Here is a 16,802-nt window from a genome sequence, read left to right on the forward strand (position 1 = left end):
TTATTAATAATAAAAATAATAATAATTAACCATATACATTCACTCGTTAATGATTATATCTTCTTGTTTCGTTCACTGTCCAAAAAAAAACGTTCATCAAAACAATGCGTTGTCCATTCCAAATACAATTATAGTAGTAAACATAAAGTCTAGTCGTGCTCATCATCCTTGTATCAATAAATTCCACTAAGGCTGACCGGACGTTTCCTTTAGAATGTCTCCACGAAACAGGACAAGAGATGAGTTAACAATGACTGTGATTATACAACATTTTGGAAGTAGTGCGTGGAACATGGACGCGCGTGAATATTGACGTAACTACTAGTAGTATGGTTAATGTGAACGAAAACTTTCAATGACAGAAGCGAGTTTTCATGAACTCCTCCCTAATCGGCGTACGTCGCGCGTGACTTTCGCATTAGACGACTCATTATACATATTTAACAATCGACCGGCCGATCGATTAAGGTTTTATCTTTCTTCTTCTTCTTTTTTTAAGTCACGCCTTATTAAACTTAACATCGAAGCAATAGCACGGGAAATGCCATTGCACAGTCTCTGCCATTAAAACTATACGGAAGAAGTCTTTTGGCTGGATCCGGTTACAGTATTATTCTTCAATCGAGACACGCTAATCACTTCTTACTCTCGTATTTTCTTCTTCTTTATCTTTTCAGGACGACTCGGTTACTCGTTTAAAAGATAATCCTGCAATCCATCTCCAGTACAAAAAAAGTCTGTTCAATTATTATTATTATTTTGTTTTCACCGTAATCGACTAAATACAGCCACAGAAAGAAAGAGAGTGGAGAAGTGTAATTTATACCACGACGAAATCATTTCGAAATTTGTTCATTTCCTTGATTGATACAGCGTTATCTAAAAGTGAAATTGCTGCCTTAAATATTAACATAGTTTAATATTAATTGCCAGTATTTATTTCCAAGATACTGTCTCGCTTACTCACATGTTCGCATGCATGCGTCTATGTATACGTTATGTATATATATTTATATAAAAAAAAAGGTTGTTATCAGAGTCAATAATATCAAAGAGAGATCTTTGATACTGTTGACACGGGTAGCTTATGTAAGAAAAATATTAACATTTCTCTCTCTCATAGATGCACACACATTCTATTTATACTATCATTGTACTGAGATTGAAACGAAAAATCGGGAAGCAACAAACTATACTTATCACTCTCAGTACAATTATTTATATAATCTCTTTCATACACGCGCGCGCATCGTCTCACTCACTCACACGTTCACGCATACTTTCCTTTCTATTTGCAGAATAGATATAAAATTTTATATAATGTACTTAATTGATTACCCCGAATAGTGTTGTAAGACTGGTCAGAATAACGTTTGTCTCTCTTTCTTTCTATGAAAATTATATATGTCGAATTCTCGATTAAATCACACGTTACACTGTTTATGTGTAGTTACTCCTTTACAGAGGTCTTCGGGGCATCAAAACCTTTATTTCGAAAATTTTTTCAACGGTGAATTAAATAGATAATAACAAAATAAGAACAAGCCACCTCTGGCTGATCTCACTTGGATTTTTACGCCCAAAGAGGTGGATCAACCAAAACTCTAAGCACTGAGAATTGAATACACACAAGTTTAGTGTTTTCACTGTTTGAAAGTGAATTCAGACACGTGTATATCCGTGGCATTGTTCTTTATTGTGTACGACACGCTAGTTATCGCAAACCTCCTCCTTCATTATGTATAAACTTAGAGGGTTGATTGATTTAACTCTTTGCATGGCATTTCGTACAAAGTCGTGTACCTGATCTTGGACACTATCGACTGAAAATAGGATTGATGCAACGACATATGATTATAGTCTTAACGTGCTCCTGCAACAAAATATAAATTCCATGTTAACAGAACTCATCGAGCAGATAGATTGCTATTAATATCGGCTGCGTTAACTATTAATAATCTGTTAGACTTCAATGGAAACTTGTGATAATCCGTTATGAAATCATTATATAATGCGTATGCACTTTTTTCTTTTTTAATGAGATACAATACAACGATAACTCGACTGCAGATTTTTATGCATTTACAGCACATACATATTTGTATCACAAGCAATTCTCTGGTCAATAAATTAAATTTTTTCTTATTTTAGACTCGCATAAAAATCGAGTATAGCAATTGGAAATTTGCATAAAGATCCGCAATCTATTGATAACACTGTCCAACAAATTTTCACTTTCTTTTACGTTTCAATAAAAAATAAACGTTATTTAAAATCATTTCTCAAGCTTAAGAATTTTTTACTTTAACAAAATCTAATCGAATAAAGATCGACAGAGAAAAACAACTTTCCGAAAGTGTGTTAGATGCATCAAAATCTCCAAGAATAACCAAACGAAGCGCAAAATTGTAGTTGGAGAGCGTAACCAATATTTAGTAAGTATCAAATGTATGAATAAGCACCTGGTGGATCGTTGGCCTTGGCGGGTGTCTGGCCAAGAGCTTGTCCTTGTCCTTGAGCAACCTGAGGGGCTATACCCGCGGCTACTCCAGTAGTGACACTACTTGATATTGATTTTTGTTTCAACATCGTCCAGTCAAACGTGTAGTCATATTGGTGGTTCAATGTACGGAAAAGTATACGGAAAAGTTGGCGAAGGTACATATAATCTGGACTTTCTTCGAAGCGCAGTCCTCGAGTGTAATTTAAATACATGGCGAACTCGGCAGGGAATCCCTAAAAACGTGGCATTTGATAGAGACGGTCGACCTCCCGATATTTCATCTGGTTCCAGGACGAAAATGTAAGGCGAGAAGAACGTGGAATAAAAACATACCTTACATAAAACTTCTACAGGCGTGGACATCTTTTTTTCACTGATCTTCTCGTACTTCTGCTTTTTAGTAGCAGCTTTCAGTCCTTGCCACGGCAAGGATCCACGATTGAAATACATAAGCACGTAGCCAAGAGATTCCATATCGTCGCGACGACTCTGTTCTATTCCAAGGTGTGCATTGATCGAAGCATACCTCGCAGTGCCCGTTAAATTTTTGTCTTCCCGATATATTATATGCATTCTTGTGCGACTATCTCTATATTTTTTAGCTAAGCCGAAATCGATAAGAAACAGCTGAAACATTGGAAGTCCTTGGCATTAGTCCTTAAGGAAAATAGAGGTGACGGCTACTAGCGTATATTGAACAATACCTTATTACAGTGACGACCGATACCCATTAAAAAATTGTCTGGCTTGATATCTCTATGGATAAAATGTTTGCAGTGAACATATTCGATCCTACCAATCATCTGGTCTGCCAACATTAAAACCGTTTTAATTGTGAACCTTCTCGAACAGAATGTGAAAAGGTCTTCCAAGGAGGGGCCAAGGAGGTCCATAACAAGTACATTGTATTCACGTTCTTGTCCATACCTACGTTCAACAAAAAATAACAGCTTTTTAGGGGATCTATACACGGTAAACACGGAGGATCAGTCAAAGACAAATACGAAATGGAAGCCTACCAACGTATGTGAGGTATTCCTACACCCCCGTTTAAAATTTTGTATAACTTCGATTCGTACAGGAGTTGCGGATGACGTGCACGCATGTTCTCCAACTTGACAGCAACTTCCTAAGAGAACACATAACGTACGTAACTCGATATGTTACAAAAGAAATGACTTCTAAGGTTATTTTCATGTATTCAAAGAATTTGAGTTATTTTAGTTGCAGTAATATAATATACGGATAAAAATTATATTTTTCTTGCACACATATTTTAAAAAAATGCTAAAATTCTTGTATAAAAGTTATGCACACATAACTTAGCTACACATAGGCATTGTCCAATAGATATATATACATATATGGTGTAAGGAAACTATAATGTTAGCATTTCAAACATTTCTTCATTTATTACCAATCTAGTTACATACTTTTATACCAGCTTTAATACTATCTTACTGCAATAAAAAGTAACATGTATACATGTACAGGATGTACATTTAAGCACGGATAATGGAATATCCTTTTTATTGAAGTTGTTTCGTATGAAAAGCCAACTAGTGCAGAGTATTTGGTGGGCAAAATAATTTTATCTAATGGTGATAACCTGCTATGAGATATTCCATATGGTGATTTACAAACCAATGCTAATTAAAACTTTTTACGAGCAACATTCATAAACGAAGATTAACTTTCTTATGTTCATTAACTTCTAACAACTTTTGTAGGAACATATTCTCGATATATCCAATTTCTCACAAACTATTCCACCATTCACGTTTAAATGTAACACCCTGTATATAGGAGCACAAAACAATAACGTTTAAACAAATAAAATTCTATCTCACATCACGGTACCAGTGCAATATTCTGCACACTGAAATCTTAATGAAAAACTTATGAAACCACGTATAAGGTAGCACAATCTCATTGTATGAATTTTTTATGCAAACAATGTCTATATATAACTGTTGCTTACAATAGAAAAATTCGAACTGTATAGACACGGACTTCGATCGCTATATAAAGATCGTTATAAACATTTCGATCGAAATATCACGGAACACGATCCGCCAACGTCTGTTATCTCGCGCGCGCATTAATGTTTAAAACAATACATCGTTATTTTTTTTCCTGCGCAGAGGTTAACAGTATTACGTAGAGCTCGACAGATACGATTGCACAAAGGAACCATAAAAATAATCGTCGAATCGAACGATATGACCGGGCAAATATGCAACATTATCGGGAAAATAAAGGGTTTCGAAAGACAACGGATATAATCTATTGCAGGAGAATATCGTGGAGAACATATTTTGGGGGAAAGTTGAATATCATTGTCGGGGTAAAAAGGACTCGCTCGTGTCACAGAGAGACGAACTCGGGCGAGGTGATGATTAAAAAGTCCGTTTCAAAGGAAGGATAGAGAGAGAAAGAGAGAGAGAGTGAGAGAACGAGTAAAAACGGGAAGAGGAGGACGTGTGCTGAGACAGCTCGTCTCGCACGAAACGGTACACCTTACCTCGCCATTAGAGATGTTGATACCGAGGTATATGTCGCCGAAGGATCCCGAGCCAATCTTCCTCACCAGCCTGTACTTGCTGCCCACGATAAAGTCATTCTTGACCACTGACATCGCCAACTGCAACGACATATTACTCTTGGCTTCCCAATATCCGTCCTCCCTGGAACCGACGGCGAACCTCTGCGACTTTGGCTCACGTCGGACTCAAACCTGATTTAAAGTACTGAGCGTACCCGGTGGGTCATACACGCCATTTACTGGCAAACACGAGGACGGTGTGCCTTCTCGGAGCCGTACCGATGGCCGGATTGACTTCCCGTTAGAAAATATGTATACGAAACTCCGTAGCCAAAAAGTAGCACTCTTTGGCTGGCACAACAAAACCCCACTAACACGCCGACATTTTCCCTTTCGCTAGAAACACGAGAGCGACTGACGTTGCGGAAACGATGCGTCACGGCGGGTCGCGTTCAAATCAGAGTCTTTATCCAACGATCGCCAACAATTCGCCGAGACAGATTATCGACCGAGCCACTCGGAAATGTACCGTTTTTAATAATCAGCCAAATTTCGTCCGGTCACGGCGACGGTTTTCAACATCATCACGATATTCCGTGCGAATTGAAGTGACTCGCTTGGGTTCGCGGTGCTAGGTTTTCCTCAGGGCCGTATCAATAGTTGTTCGGATCTGTCGCGAACAAACGATGGCTCGCACAACGACGTTCGCGAGGTTTTGTCTCCACAATGTCTCGCGACTCAGTGAGCGCAGCGCCTCGTTGCGGAGGGCATGGGGAAAATTCTCTTTGTTCGTGATTGGCTGACTGTTTGCTGATATGATTGTGCTGCCATCGCGGACGGAGACAAAGACAAATGGCGCTAAACGTATTATCAGTCCAGATAGTTTGAAATAATTGTCGAACAGTTCGGGAAATAATTCTTTACACATATTTTGAAGTAAATAGAAAATGTATCTGTTACGGTAAATGTAATAAACTGGTGATTGTGTATAATTGTCGGTTATTATATATATAATCACCACTTTTGGTAAATGTGGTAAATTATTGAATATTTACCAAATTAACCGGCGAGATTATATAATTCCTAACTTGTAATAGATCTTGACTATTTTCTTCGTAATTCAAATGCAATTTTTCAAAAAATTTCATTACATATCATTACATCAAGTAATAAGTAAATTAATCCATCTAGCTTGCCAGAAAACTCGAAGTCGTTTCGTCCACTTATAAAGAAATTGATCTAATTTCAAGTGGTGCCATCAGACGAATTTTGGTAAAGTTATCGGCTTTTATCACATTCGCCAATACGAGTTGGGAATTATATAAATTCGCCGGTTGATTTGATAAATATTCAATAATTCATCACATTTACCAAATTTAATAGTGATTAATCACATTTACCGTAGAATATACACCGCAAATATAATAATTGAAAACCTACAGCTTTCGTGTAAATCGAATGAATCTGAACATCTGAACTCGATTCTGTTTCCTTCGCTAATCGCTTTTGTCTCTTTCTCTTGCAGGCCTGCGCACAGCTGGTTGCGCAGTCAAATATCGGGAATTGAAAATGCGACGCCGAAGAGCAGCCAAAGATAACGTTGGAAAGACAATCTCGATTCATAATTATATGAAAAACAATTTTTCACAGCGATGGCTGGAACTATTCGTTTGGAAATGAATTCGATGACAAGGAAGTATTATTCAGACTGCAGGTAAGGGTCTGAATTATTTTTTGGTTAGTTTGCGTATCGTTATTGACAGTTACTGGAAGTGTGAATTCAAATGTTGGAGCAATTTCAATTATTCCTCCGTTTGGTACTAGAGTGTTCCAAATGATTCGAATAGAATGTATGTTTGAGTTGTTCGTGGTTTGTTAGGTTATGTGAATTCACGATTCTCGAGACACCGAAATTTAGGTGTACACGTAAGAAACGTTTGGGATATTGAAAGAAAATGAATAGAATCTTCATTTTACGCGTATGTAAGTAATTTATACTTAAAAGATATGTATATAGGTCAAACATGTCACCGTGTTTTAAGCCATTCGTCCTTTTCTATAGATACGGCACTGCCATACCGGAACCTTGTGCCACTTACATACTATGTAGAAATTGATACGAAATATCGTCTGTGCGTGCACAACGATTTTTGATATTTCGAGTGTCCGTTGTTCGAAATAGAGAAGTATATATGAATGAGAAGTAGTCTAAGTTACTTACCGTTTAGGAGCGACAAGAAAAATTCGTGTATGGCAGTTTACAGTTTACAATTTTCTACAGTCTGCAGCGACATCTGCAAAAGTTGTGTATGGTCACCACTGGTCACCGCTGGTCACCACTGTGGTATGGCGAAAAATAAAGTACTTTTTTTTACGAACAATTGTTGTGGCTGGTTCATTCTATTTAATTGTAAATAATCGATGGCAATTCCTTTAAGAAACTTAGTATGGTTATCGTCGTTGTCAACATTTAGAAAACGTATTTCTGTGAACATAAGTACTGGTAATAAACGATTCATCATGACGAGCTCCAGAAGACTCGAAAAGGTTTTGGAAGATCTTCAAAAGAATCCTTATTTTGACAAGTACGCGGAAAAGATAGCAAAATTTCAGAAGACCAGTCCCGATGAGTTTTTTCAACGAATCGATAACGAGGCGAAGAAATTGCAAGAGAAGAAAGGTATATAACCTATACTCATGCATTCGGCACTTTTGAACAATGATGTTTATGTTTAAAATATTGAATGAAAGTTGAGTCGATTTTTTCGTTTTATGGTTGCAAAATGACTACTGTTTTCTTTTATGTAATTGTCACGATGTAGCATGTATTTATTTTTTCGTTACACATGTGTAGATCATATGTAGGCACTAGCATTTGATCTCAAAGGGAAAAATATAGTAGATTTAAGCTCGAATTCATAAACGTTGCCAGTGAATTTAATTTTCTTTTATCACGTGTTATTCCATTGAAGCTAAACAAGAACAACAGTATAAGTTTTATCAGAGCCAAGCGAAACCACAATTGGGTCAAAATAACCAGCCTAAGCAAGTACAGTTGAACAGTATAATGAAGGTGGATATGATTCAGGACAAGTCCAAGGAAGAGATCATGGACATATGGAAAGATTATCATAAACAAAAGGATTGTATATCTGGTGCATTAACACCAGAGCAATTCGACAAAATGTTTGAACTTGGAAAACAGTACCCTACATTTTTACTACCACTGCCCAGAGAACACGGATACGAATTCATTGTCATGCAGTTTTACGGAACCGAGATCCATATGACGCCACTTTTATGGTACCAGGCGCACAAGGAAAATGCGCCAGAGTGTTTGTCTATAGTGTACTACACAGAGCTCAAAGAGAGCAAAGGCATTGTGCTGATGAGAGGCGAATTTGATACGAAATGCATCGGTGTACAAGAAGCTCAGTGCTTGGCGAATGAATTGCAATTATATTACAGCACGGATAATCCTGAAAGACTGCGCTTGTTGGATGCGTTCACCCGCAAGCCTGATGAGTTCAAGCACATGGATCTTATCGCACAGTTGGAGACTATACAATTAGAACTGAAGGCTAACTGAACATTTATGTGTAGAAATTGTAATTATGTTTCATTTGGTATAGACTCTATGGAATCTGTATATAGATCGAAATAAATGAATGAAAAATGAAAAATCTTACTTATTTGAAACTGCGTCTTTTACGCGATTCGCGCATTCTACTCGTATTTGAAATAATTCTAATGATAGGTCGATTTGAATTACAGTTTCAGTTCGCCGGGCAAGGTCTCCCAGTAGCCGATACTTAAGGACATTTTCTCTTTTCGAAACGAAAGCGCAACCATTGTGGGCTCATATCAGAAAGAATCATTTTTCCGATCATGTGGCTAGAAACGTATATATTACTACGCCCATATTTTACGTTAACGCTGGTAGGCAATTTTTAGAATGCAGATTCAAATGATTTCATCTGAACTTCTTGTTGATCTTACATTTTTTGTCTCTATATCTTTAGGGCCACACGTCGGACACCTTTACACAGCAGTGTTGGCAGACAGTATAGCTAGATTTAATTCTATGCTAGGACACTCTGTAGTTCTGTGCACAGGTACTGACGAACACGGCACTAAAGTTGAGAAAGCTGCGAACAGGGCAGCCATGCCCGCATCTCTATATTGCACTGACATTTCGCAGCAATTCCGAAGAATGTGCGACACGTTCAACGTGAATTATTCACGGTTTATTAGGACTACCGAGGAGCAACACGTGAAAGCTGTTCATCATTTCTGGGTTGTTAAATTCGTTAATTAAAACTAGTCTTACGTTTATAGTAAACGCACGAACATAAACAGAAACAAAAACTTTCAGAATAGTTTAGACGAGAAGGGGTACGTTTATATGGATAAATATTCCGGCTGGTACAGCGTATCGGATGAAGCATTTATCTCGGACACGGACTTGATAGAACAAAAGGACAAAGATGGAAATGTCGTTCGTTTAACCGCGGACTCGGGGAACCCCGTGGAATGGACGGAAGAATGCACATATAAATTTCGTCTGACCAGTTTCCAAGACGATTTGCGATACTGGCTGAAAAATGGTATATCCACGTACAACTTGATTGAGTTATTGAATCTGCTTTTTATTGAAGAATACTCGTCGTTTTAATATACAAAACTGTATTCAGAAAATACAGTACAACCGGCGATATACCATAAGATTTTGCTTAACTGGATCGATGAAGGTCTACAAGACTTAAGTATTTCTAGACCTATCGGCAGAGTGCCATGGGCCATTCCCACGCCTTCGGACAAGACCCACACGGTGTACGTGTGGTTGGACGCGTTGGTCAATTATTTGACTTCGATAGGATACCCGGACAGCTCTTTCGAACAATTTTGGCCGGCGACTGTTCAAGTAAATATTCCATGCGAGGCAGTACACAGTGTTCGTTCCGAGTATGCGAAAGACTTATGGAAATGCTAAAATGTAATACTTGGTTTTAATAATTCCTCATGGATATCCATCTTTACAATGTGATTGTAAAGATTCTTTGGATATTCTCGTTATTGTTATAAAGTAATCTAAAATTTAAATCATGGTAGCGAGGCATGTTAGAAGAAAATATGACTTTTACAGTCCCGGAGCGAATACTGTCTTCGGGTCATTCCATGCCATTGTTCTAAACGAAATATGTTGTAGTCCATGCGAAATGAGGGGGGCTTTAAGTCATCATTTTGCTGGTTTCGAATTTTTTTAGAAATGGCAGGCCTTAAAAATTTTCAATTTTTGCCCATTTCGGCGAAAACGAGCCTCGCTTATGAATTTTTATCTCAGGAACTGTTTGTCTGATTGAGCTACATTTTTTTTGTTTTATTCGGGAAGGATTGGGCTATTACAAAATAATTTTTTCAACCTCGAAAATAAACTTTATAACACGGCGTACTTTACCAGCCGATTTTAATGATACCATCTTTTTCAAGGGCTCATTTTAAAGGGGAAGCTTCAAGGAATATAACAATATTTTTTTCAAAATTTAAATCACTGAACTCCATCATCGAAAAAAACGTAAAAAAAGAATTATTTTAAATTTTTCGACTTTATAAAGTTGATTTTTGAGGTTGAAAAAATTATTTTGTAATAGCCCAATCCTTTCCGAATAAAACAAAAAAAAATGTAGCTCAATCGAACAAACAGTTCCCGAGATAAAAATTCGTAAGCGAGGCCCGTTTCCGCCGAAATGGGCAAAAATTGAAAACTTTGAAGGCCTGCCATTTCTAACAAAATTCGAAACCGGCAAAATGATGACTTAAACCCCCCCCTAATTTCGCATGGACTACAACATATTTCATTTAGAACAAAATCAACGATGGTGCCTGCAAAAAGTGATCGATTTGGCATGGAATGACCCCTTCGTATTTGAAAAGCCGATGAGATGATAGACGTCTACGAACGTAGGTTGTAGGGAAAGACATATTGAAGTTCCACGGCGTGTATTGGCCAGCGTTTCTGATGGCGGTCGGTCTCGAGCCGCCGAGGAGACTGTTGTGTCACGGGCACTGGACCGTCGACGATCAGAAAATGTCAAAGTCTAAAGGGAACGTAATTTCGCCGTTCGACGCGATGCTCAAATTCACGGCGGAAGGTCTGAGGTACTTCCTGTTGCGGCAGGCGGTTCCGCATTCGGATGCAAGTAAGGCAGAGGACACGTATGATACAGTGTATTCTGTACATATCACACTATCCAACAAATTTTACCTTGCTTTCCAGTAGACGATTCGTGTAGACCTTGTTGAAGTCTGTAAGATTCGTCGACCGGTTATCGAAACGGAAAATTGGTGTTGGACAGCGTTGCTCGAGACATATTGTCTGAAAGATGCCGCCGTTCAGCTCTCTATTCGATCCTCGTCTTTACAGATTACAACGCACAGAAGATTCAGAACATAGTGAACGCGGAGCTCGCCAACACGTTCGGGAATCTGTTGAACCGATGTCTGGGCAAGCAGATCAACCCTCACAGAGCGATACCCGACCCGTCGAGCTACGCGCAGACTCTGAGGAGTGACGTGGCCTTCGAGAACATAAAGCTTTTGGAGAAGATAGGCGACAGTGCCAAGCAGTATTACGAGGAACACCATTTGCACCACGTGGTGGACGCAGTGATGAGTCTGTTGCACGTTGCCAATAGGATGTTCGACGAGCACCAGCCGTGGCGGTTGTGCAAGGACTCGTCCGAGGACTCTGTCAAGGAGTTGGAGGCCGTGCTGTCTCTCTCGTTGGAGAGCGTGCGTGTCGCCGCGCTGATACTGTACCCGATCATACCGACATCGACTTCGAATCTGTTGGACTCGCTCGAGGTCCCCGTTACGAGACGTACGTGGCAAGACACGATACCGCTTCATCTGACCAACTGCTTCGACAATGGGCAACGACGCACCGTGCCGCAGAACGTGTTCTTGTTCAAGAAAATATTAAAAAATTAACCACGAGTACTCGCCGGACTCGAACGCTGGACAATCGTGAGATCGGTGCAGGATGATATTGAAGGTAGCAGTAATAAAACGTTTTAAATGTAACACTCGCGTGGAAGTCCTTATGCTAATATATTTACAGAGAACGGTCATTCAAATGTATCATCAGTGTACATCAACATCGTGCACGTGTTACTCCGACAAGGGAGACTTTGTCCAATCTTCTTGCCATTTCTAATTTATTACAAATACAAGAGACGTCACATGTTGCGGTATTGAAAGTGGGAGCACCCGTTTATCTTCGTTATTTTGGTTCTAATGGATAAATGTTCAGGACAAGGGTATGCTATTCTGGGTGTCATATAGAGAATTTTGCTCGTGGACAGTTTTTAAGAGAATTCAAGGTCGCCGATATTTTTTAAAATAGAAATTAGTAGATTTCTAAATGTAGTAGAAAATCGTTCTAAGCGTTTTGTTCCCGAAAGCAAAAATAACGGAGATGTGCTGGATGTGCCAAATAAAGTATTACAAGCTGTTTTCTTAGCTTTCTTACGCTATCAAAAAAATGGTTTAATCATATGTTATTCAGTTTTCACTTCCATCTATTCAACAAAAACAAAAATAGTGGATCCCGTTGCCTCTACAGGTAATTATAGATTAGAAGAAAATGAAGTCGATGTCTTTATTATGTTCGAAGAAGACAACCTGTGTTGCTTTGTTTGGCAGATCCTGTATGTGTTTCGATTTAAATGCCGCAGCCTGAATATTCTTTGCTCGTTCATTGATATCGGGACTCTCTCACTCTCTTGCTTTCTCGCTCTCTCTCTAGTCGGAATACAGTGCACCTCGCGTCGCTGTTATAAGTTAGATGCGTGGAAGAGGCTCGCCGCGATTTTCTTCGCGAGGATTTCCTTGTTCGTTCGGATACGCGAGACGCAGATTCGAGTTTAGATTCGACGGGTCCGTGTTTTGTTTCGCGACGATTATTCGCGACACGGTGTTTCGCGACGCGTTAGCACCTAAACGAAGCATCGCTTGGAACGCATAAAATTACACGCGAGACGGATATCTCGTCTCTACCCCTCGTCTTGGTGTCGCCCCCGTCAAATATAGAAAAATAAATAAATGACTATTTACAAGATGGAAAATGAATCTGTGCGGGTTCCACCGCGATCCTAACACTAATAAGCTACGATTTTTTTTTTATCGACAGACGTCACTATTTTTTTTTAGTGCTTCGCGTAACATCCAGCTTTTTTTTTTGTTTACGGTCGTAGATACACGCTCTATATCAACATGATTTTTGTTTAATTACAATTGCTTTACGAGAACGTAAGTCTAAAGATACTACGCTCGAATTTCCTCCCTACCAAACGAGCCCCCGTCTTTTTCTTTTTCTTTTGTCGGAATTTCAACGTCCTCTCCAGTTTGCGCTTATATCCATTTATACTTTGTTTTCTTATATCGTGGGTGGATTATGTCTCGTGGATATGTTTTGAACTACCTTTTGGTGATTGTCTTTCATTGTTCTCTTTCTCTCTTTTCTCTCTCAATCTCTCTCTCTCTCTCTCTCTCTCTCTCTCTCTTTCTCTTCTTCTGTTTTGCTTTGCTCTCCCCCTCCCCCCAATAATCTACCACCGTCCAGTGAAGTCGGGTTCCGCTTTCGTTCGCCCGTTTTCTGCTTAAAAAATACCCAGTAAAAAAATCGACAATTCTTTGCGCCGTGGTCGCCGTCCTCGCGTTCTGTGCCATTGACTCGCGCCGGTTCGTTTTCGCCGCCGAAACGAAGAGATCGATCGCGTCGAACTTTTCCTAATTAGTTCAGAAAACAGAAAGAGAGAAAAATGTCAAATAAATCGAATCTACGACACGACAGCTCTACCACACGATCAACTCTAAACGAGAACATCTTGGTCGCGCTATTGTTGCATCGAAGCAGGCACGGGGCCGCCGCGAGTTGTCCCGCGGGCCACTGCTCCGGCTCCGGGGCTCCTCCGGGAGCACACAGGCTTACTATATTCTCCACACACACACAGTGTGAGCAACATCGCATTTTCCTAGCCTCTTCTTCCTCCGACGCCGGTTTTTTTGTTCGGGTTTTCTAAGTGCTCGTTCGAGTATTCGGAAAAGTTCAACAACGTTCCCCGCGTTTTGACGAATCATAGCAAATCTTCGAATGTCTCGTTCGATCGATTAAAACGACAAAAGTTGTTCGTTTGTTGGCGTGTCCGGTGTCTCTTAGATTTGACCTGTTAACAGGAAGACGAGTTCACTCGTTATTACTATGGCGTTTCCCGAGAACCATTTCGCGCGAGAGTGTTTCTTCTTAAGGAAGATCAGAATTCTAGCGAAGAGAGATCTAATATTCTACCGGAGTTATGTTCTTGTAGCACTATGAAGACTGATATTTTCGGTGTGTACGAATGTCGCGGCCAGCCGAGTGTCGCTATAAATGATCTTTTGTTCTTTCCACGGTGGCTGTGTGTATGTACATGCGGGTTGGGGACAGGGGATATGTTCACGGTCGAGAAACCATCCGGTTAACAGATCAAGCACAAACGAATCACGCTCACGCGCTCCACGAATTTATACGATAACGGGAGGAACCGTTCGTCATTGTTACACGGTTTGTCAATGCCATTCCACCATCGAATCGATCACTTCTCGCAGTAAATGCCGAAGTGGATTTCGTGCAAAATGGAGCACTGTGTTTGTTTATAAAACACGGACCTCCGACAACACCAATGGTTGCCCGGTCTCGCAAAAATAGGGGATTGTATTCGCGAATTTTTATCACAGAAAGCATTTAACGGATCGCGTTCATCTGTGTTTCCATTTCAATCGGAAATGTTCAGTTCGCTTTTGTACAGTTTTGGAAAAAGATACAAGAAGTTAATGTTCACTGAACAATCGAATCATCTATGGCTCTTTTTATGCTCACGAATGCTTCGTTTTTGACCGTGTAAGGGTTGGAAGCCTCAAATGTGCTGTCTATTCATAAGTATTATAGTTACATAGGTGATTCCATTTTGTAAATTGAAAAGTGAAGTCGATTCGAAGTGTAACGACTAGACTGCGGATTTTATGCGTTTATCCTAAAAATGAGTAACTGCAGCTTCAGAGAGGGAGATTACAAAAAAGTAAACTACTCCCACAGAAAAATTGTTCAGGATGTTGACCTTACGGATGTACCTAAAGGTCTTTGAAAGATATGGCGGGTCTCTTTTTATGTATATGATAATTATCAAAAATTTTGATTTTCCATAAAGACCCGCAGTCTATAACACTGACGTTTAATTTGATTTGGTTTGCCGGCGAATGTTTCAGTTGATGGTGGCGCGTGTGCGTCCATGATCGGAATGCCGCTTAGGGTAGTGTGATAGCGATCCGGCGTGTACAATCTCGGATTCCAAGAAACACGGATTTCAATGCAACCGTTTTCACCGCGTAATTTCGGATGGGGCAAGAGAGAAACAAGCGAACCGAGAAGATGAATACGTGTTCTGTTTGTGTGTGTGTGTATGCGTATGCGTCCTTTCGTCGTCGAAGAAGCGCGACCAGCGTCCGATAGGAAGATCTATGTCAATTTGATCCGGAAGAGAGAGACTTCTGTGAGCCTCGAGTCATAAAGTCTCGAGTAGTATTTATATCGCGCTGACGATAGTGTCGCGGTGCTTTTGCGCCATGATCCCGACCTGACAGCTGTCCGCGCTCGATCTCGGACTAATGTTACACTCGATCATGGATCCGTTCCGTTTCTGCACCACCACCGATCGAAACTCGCCGCACTCGCTAGTCGACGGTTGGTTCCCTCGGGCACGAGCACCTTTCGTCAGGATCCTCTTGAACGCTTCCCGGAACTCTGTGTTGAATATGCTGTAGATGATCGGGTTGAAGGCCGAGTTGCTGTAGCCGAGCCAAGTGAGTACCTAAAACAAGTTTTTACATAACTCTCTGCACTCGTTATGCAGGTCATTGCATTCATTTGTCACGTGGCAGAGCATACTTCATTTTCAATCAGATGTCTGCAATTACCCTATAGCAGGGGCCGGCAAACTATGGCCCGCGGGCCAAATCCGGCCCGCGAGGTTAATATTGTGCTTTACATGAAAAAATTAAGATTAAAATAATCAGATAATCATTAAAAATAAATCAAATAACATAAAATAAAAAAATTATGTAAAAATATCATTTCCTAGTAAGAAAATTTTGAACCTGTCGTTTTTGTTGCTCTAGGAGTAGTATTATCTGGCCCTTTCCAAAAAAAGTTTGCCGACCCCTGCCCTATAGGACAGCGGTTTCCAACCTTTATGCCACTACACCTCCCCGAAAAATTTTTTTTTATTACAAAAAAGTGGAAACAAAAAGTTTGGCGCCTCCCAGGCTGGAAACCGCTGCTATAGGGCTCGAGCAAAGTTTGCGGAAGAGCGAGTCGTACCTGGAACGCCCGGACTGATATGCAGGTCTTGCAATACGCGGCGACGATGTTGACGCAGAAAAAGGGTACCCAGCAAATTAAGAAAACACCCATAATGACGCCGACGGTAATGGCGGCCTTATGATCGGACACGTGATAAGGGCTCGTCGGCTTCGTTTTTGTCGGCGGTTTCGGCGGCTTGTTCCGAGCGCTCTTCCCGCGAAAGCTCTTGGCCATTGATGTGTCCGACAGCTTCGTCACTGCCCGGATGCTTTTCACGTGTTTCTGCGCGTAACAATAGAGCCTGCGAACAATACGATCGATTAATTTCACACCGAAAAACCACGCGAAACGGCGAC

The 16,802-nt window shown here is 40.2% G+C and overlaps 3 protein-coding genes across 14 annotated transcripts in view; 1 reads left to right on the forward strand and 2 right to left on the reverse strand.

Annotated features, from left to right (window-relative positions):
* Positions 1-63: 63 nt before the first annotated feature.
* On the reverse strand, positions 64-7,414 carry LOC143216515 (casein kinase I). 3 transcript variants are annotated; one of them, XM_076439642.1, is made up of 7 exons: positions 7,270-7,414; positions 5,028-5,147; positions 3,523-3,632; positions 3,208-3,430; positions 2,837-3,130; positions 2,463-2,736; positions 64-1,873 (listed from the first exon to the last, which is right to left on the reverse strand). In XM_076439642.1, exons 2-7 carry the CDS (start codon positions 5,139-5,141, stop codon positions 1,863-1,865), a joined length of 1,026 nt encoding a protein of 341 aa, XP_076295757.1. In that variant the 5' UTR covers positions 5,142-5,147; positions 7,270-7,414; the 3' UTR covers positions 64-1,862. The 3 variants fall into 3 exon arrangements, with proteins under 3 accessions (XP_076295757.1, XP_076295758.1, XP_076295755.1); XM_076439643.1 differs by lacking the exon at positions 7,270-7,414 and adding an exon at positions 5,578-5,798; XM_076439640.1 differs by lacking the exon at positions 7,270-7,414 and adding an exon at positions 5,264-5,562.
* On the forward strand, positions 6,573-16,751 carry Metrs-m (Methionyl-tRNA synthetase, mitochondrial). Of its 7 annotated transcripts, XM_076439633.1 has the most exons (9): positions 6,574-6,762; positions 6,928-7,031; positions 7,111-7,728; positions 8,823-8,987; positions 9,071-9,345; positions 9,424-9,655; positions 9,743-9,972; positions 11,014-11,248; positions 11,473-16,751. In XM_076439633.1, the coding sequence occupies exons 3-9, from the start codon at positions 7,470-7,472 to the stop codon at positions 12,036-12,038; spliced, it is 1,962 nt and encodes a 653-aa protein (XP_076295748.1). In that variant the 5' UTR covers positions 6,574-6,762; positions 6,928-7,031; positions 7,111-7,469; the 3' UTR covers positions 12,039-16,751. The 7 variants fall into 7 exon arrangements, 6 of the variants coding, with proteins under 6 accessions (XP_076295744.1, XP_076295748.1, XP_076295749.1 ...); XR_013010577.1 differs by having other exon boundaries at positions 6,574-7,728; positions 11,473-12,102; positions 12,169-16,751; XM_076439634.1 differs by having other exon boundaries at positions 6,574-7,409; positions 7,487-7,728.
* Positions 12,140-16,802, reverse strand: part of Dop1 (dopamine receptor, D1) — a 63,771-nt gene continuing 59,108 nt past the window's right edge. For 2 of the 4 annotated variants that reach the window (XM_076439637.1, XM_076439636.1), the window contains 3 exons: positions 16,465-16,747; positions 15,722-15,955; positions 12,140-14,275 (listed from right to left, as the gene is read on the reverse strand). In XM_076439637.1, coding sequence (XP_076295752.1) covers positions 14,186-14,275; positions 15,722-15,955; positions 16,465-16,747 — 607 coding nt within the window. In that variant the 3' untranslated portion in view covers positions 12,140-14,185. The remainder of the gene's footprint in view (positions 14,276-15,721; positions 15,956-16,464; positions 16,748-16,802) is intronic. The other 2 variants (XM_076439638.1, XM_076439639.1) reach the window with 2 other exon arrangements.

This window comes from Lasioglossum baleicum, chromosome 15 (assembly GCF_051020765.1).
Source record: "Lasioglossum baleicum chromosome 15, iyLasBale1, whole genome shotgun sequence".
Lineage (NCBI taxonomy): Eukaryota > Metazoa > Arthropoda > Insecta > Hymenoptera > Halictidae > Lasioglossum > Lasioglossum baleicum.

Coding starts and splice junctions, on each gene's coding strand:
- LOC143216515 (XM_076439640.1), bottom strand. CDS start 5,284: ATGGCGTGTATGACCCACCGG. Junction 5,148..5,263: donor TGGCGTGTATGACCCACCGG/GTACGCTCAGTA, acceptor ATGTCGTTGCAG/TTGGCGATGTCAGTGGTCAA. Junction 2,737..2,836: donor CTGTAGAAGTTTTATGTAAG/GTATGTTTTTAT, acceptor CCACGTTTTTAG/GGATTCCCTGCCGAGTTCGC.
- Metrs-m (XM_076439629.1), top strand. CDS start 7,470: ATGGCAATTCCTTTAAGAAACTTAGTATGGTTATCGTCGTTGTCAACA. Junction 7,729..8,822: donor GAAATTGCAAGAGAAGAAAG/GTATATAACCTA, acceptor TTTGAATTACAG/TTTCAGTTCGCCGGGCAAGG. Junction 9,656..9,742: donor GCGATACTGGCTGAAAAATG/GTATATCCACGT, acceptor AACTGTATTCAG/AAAATACAGTACAACCGGCG.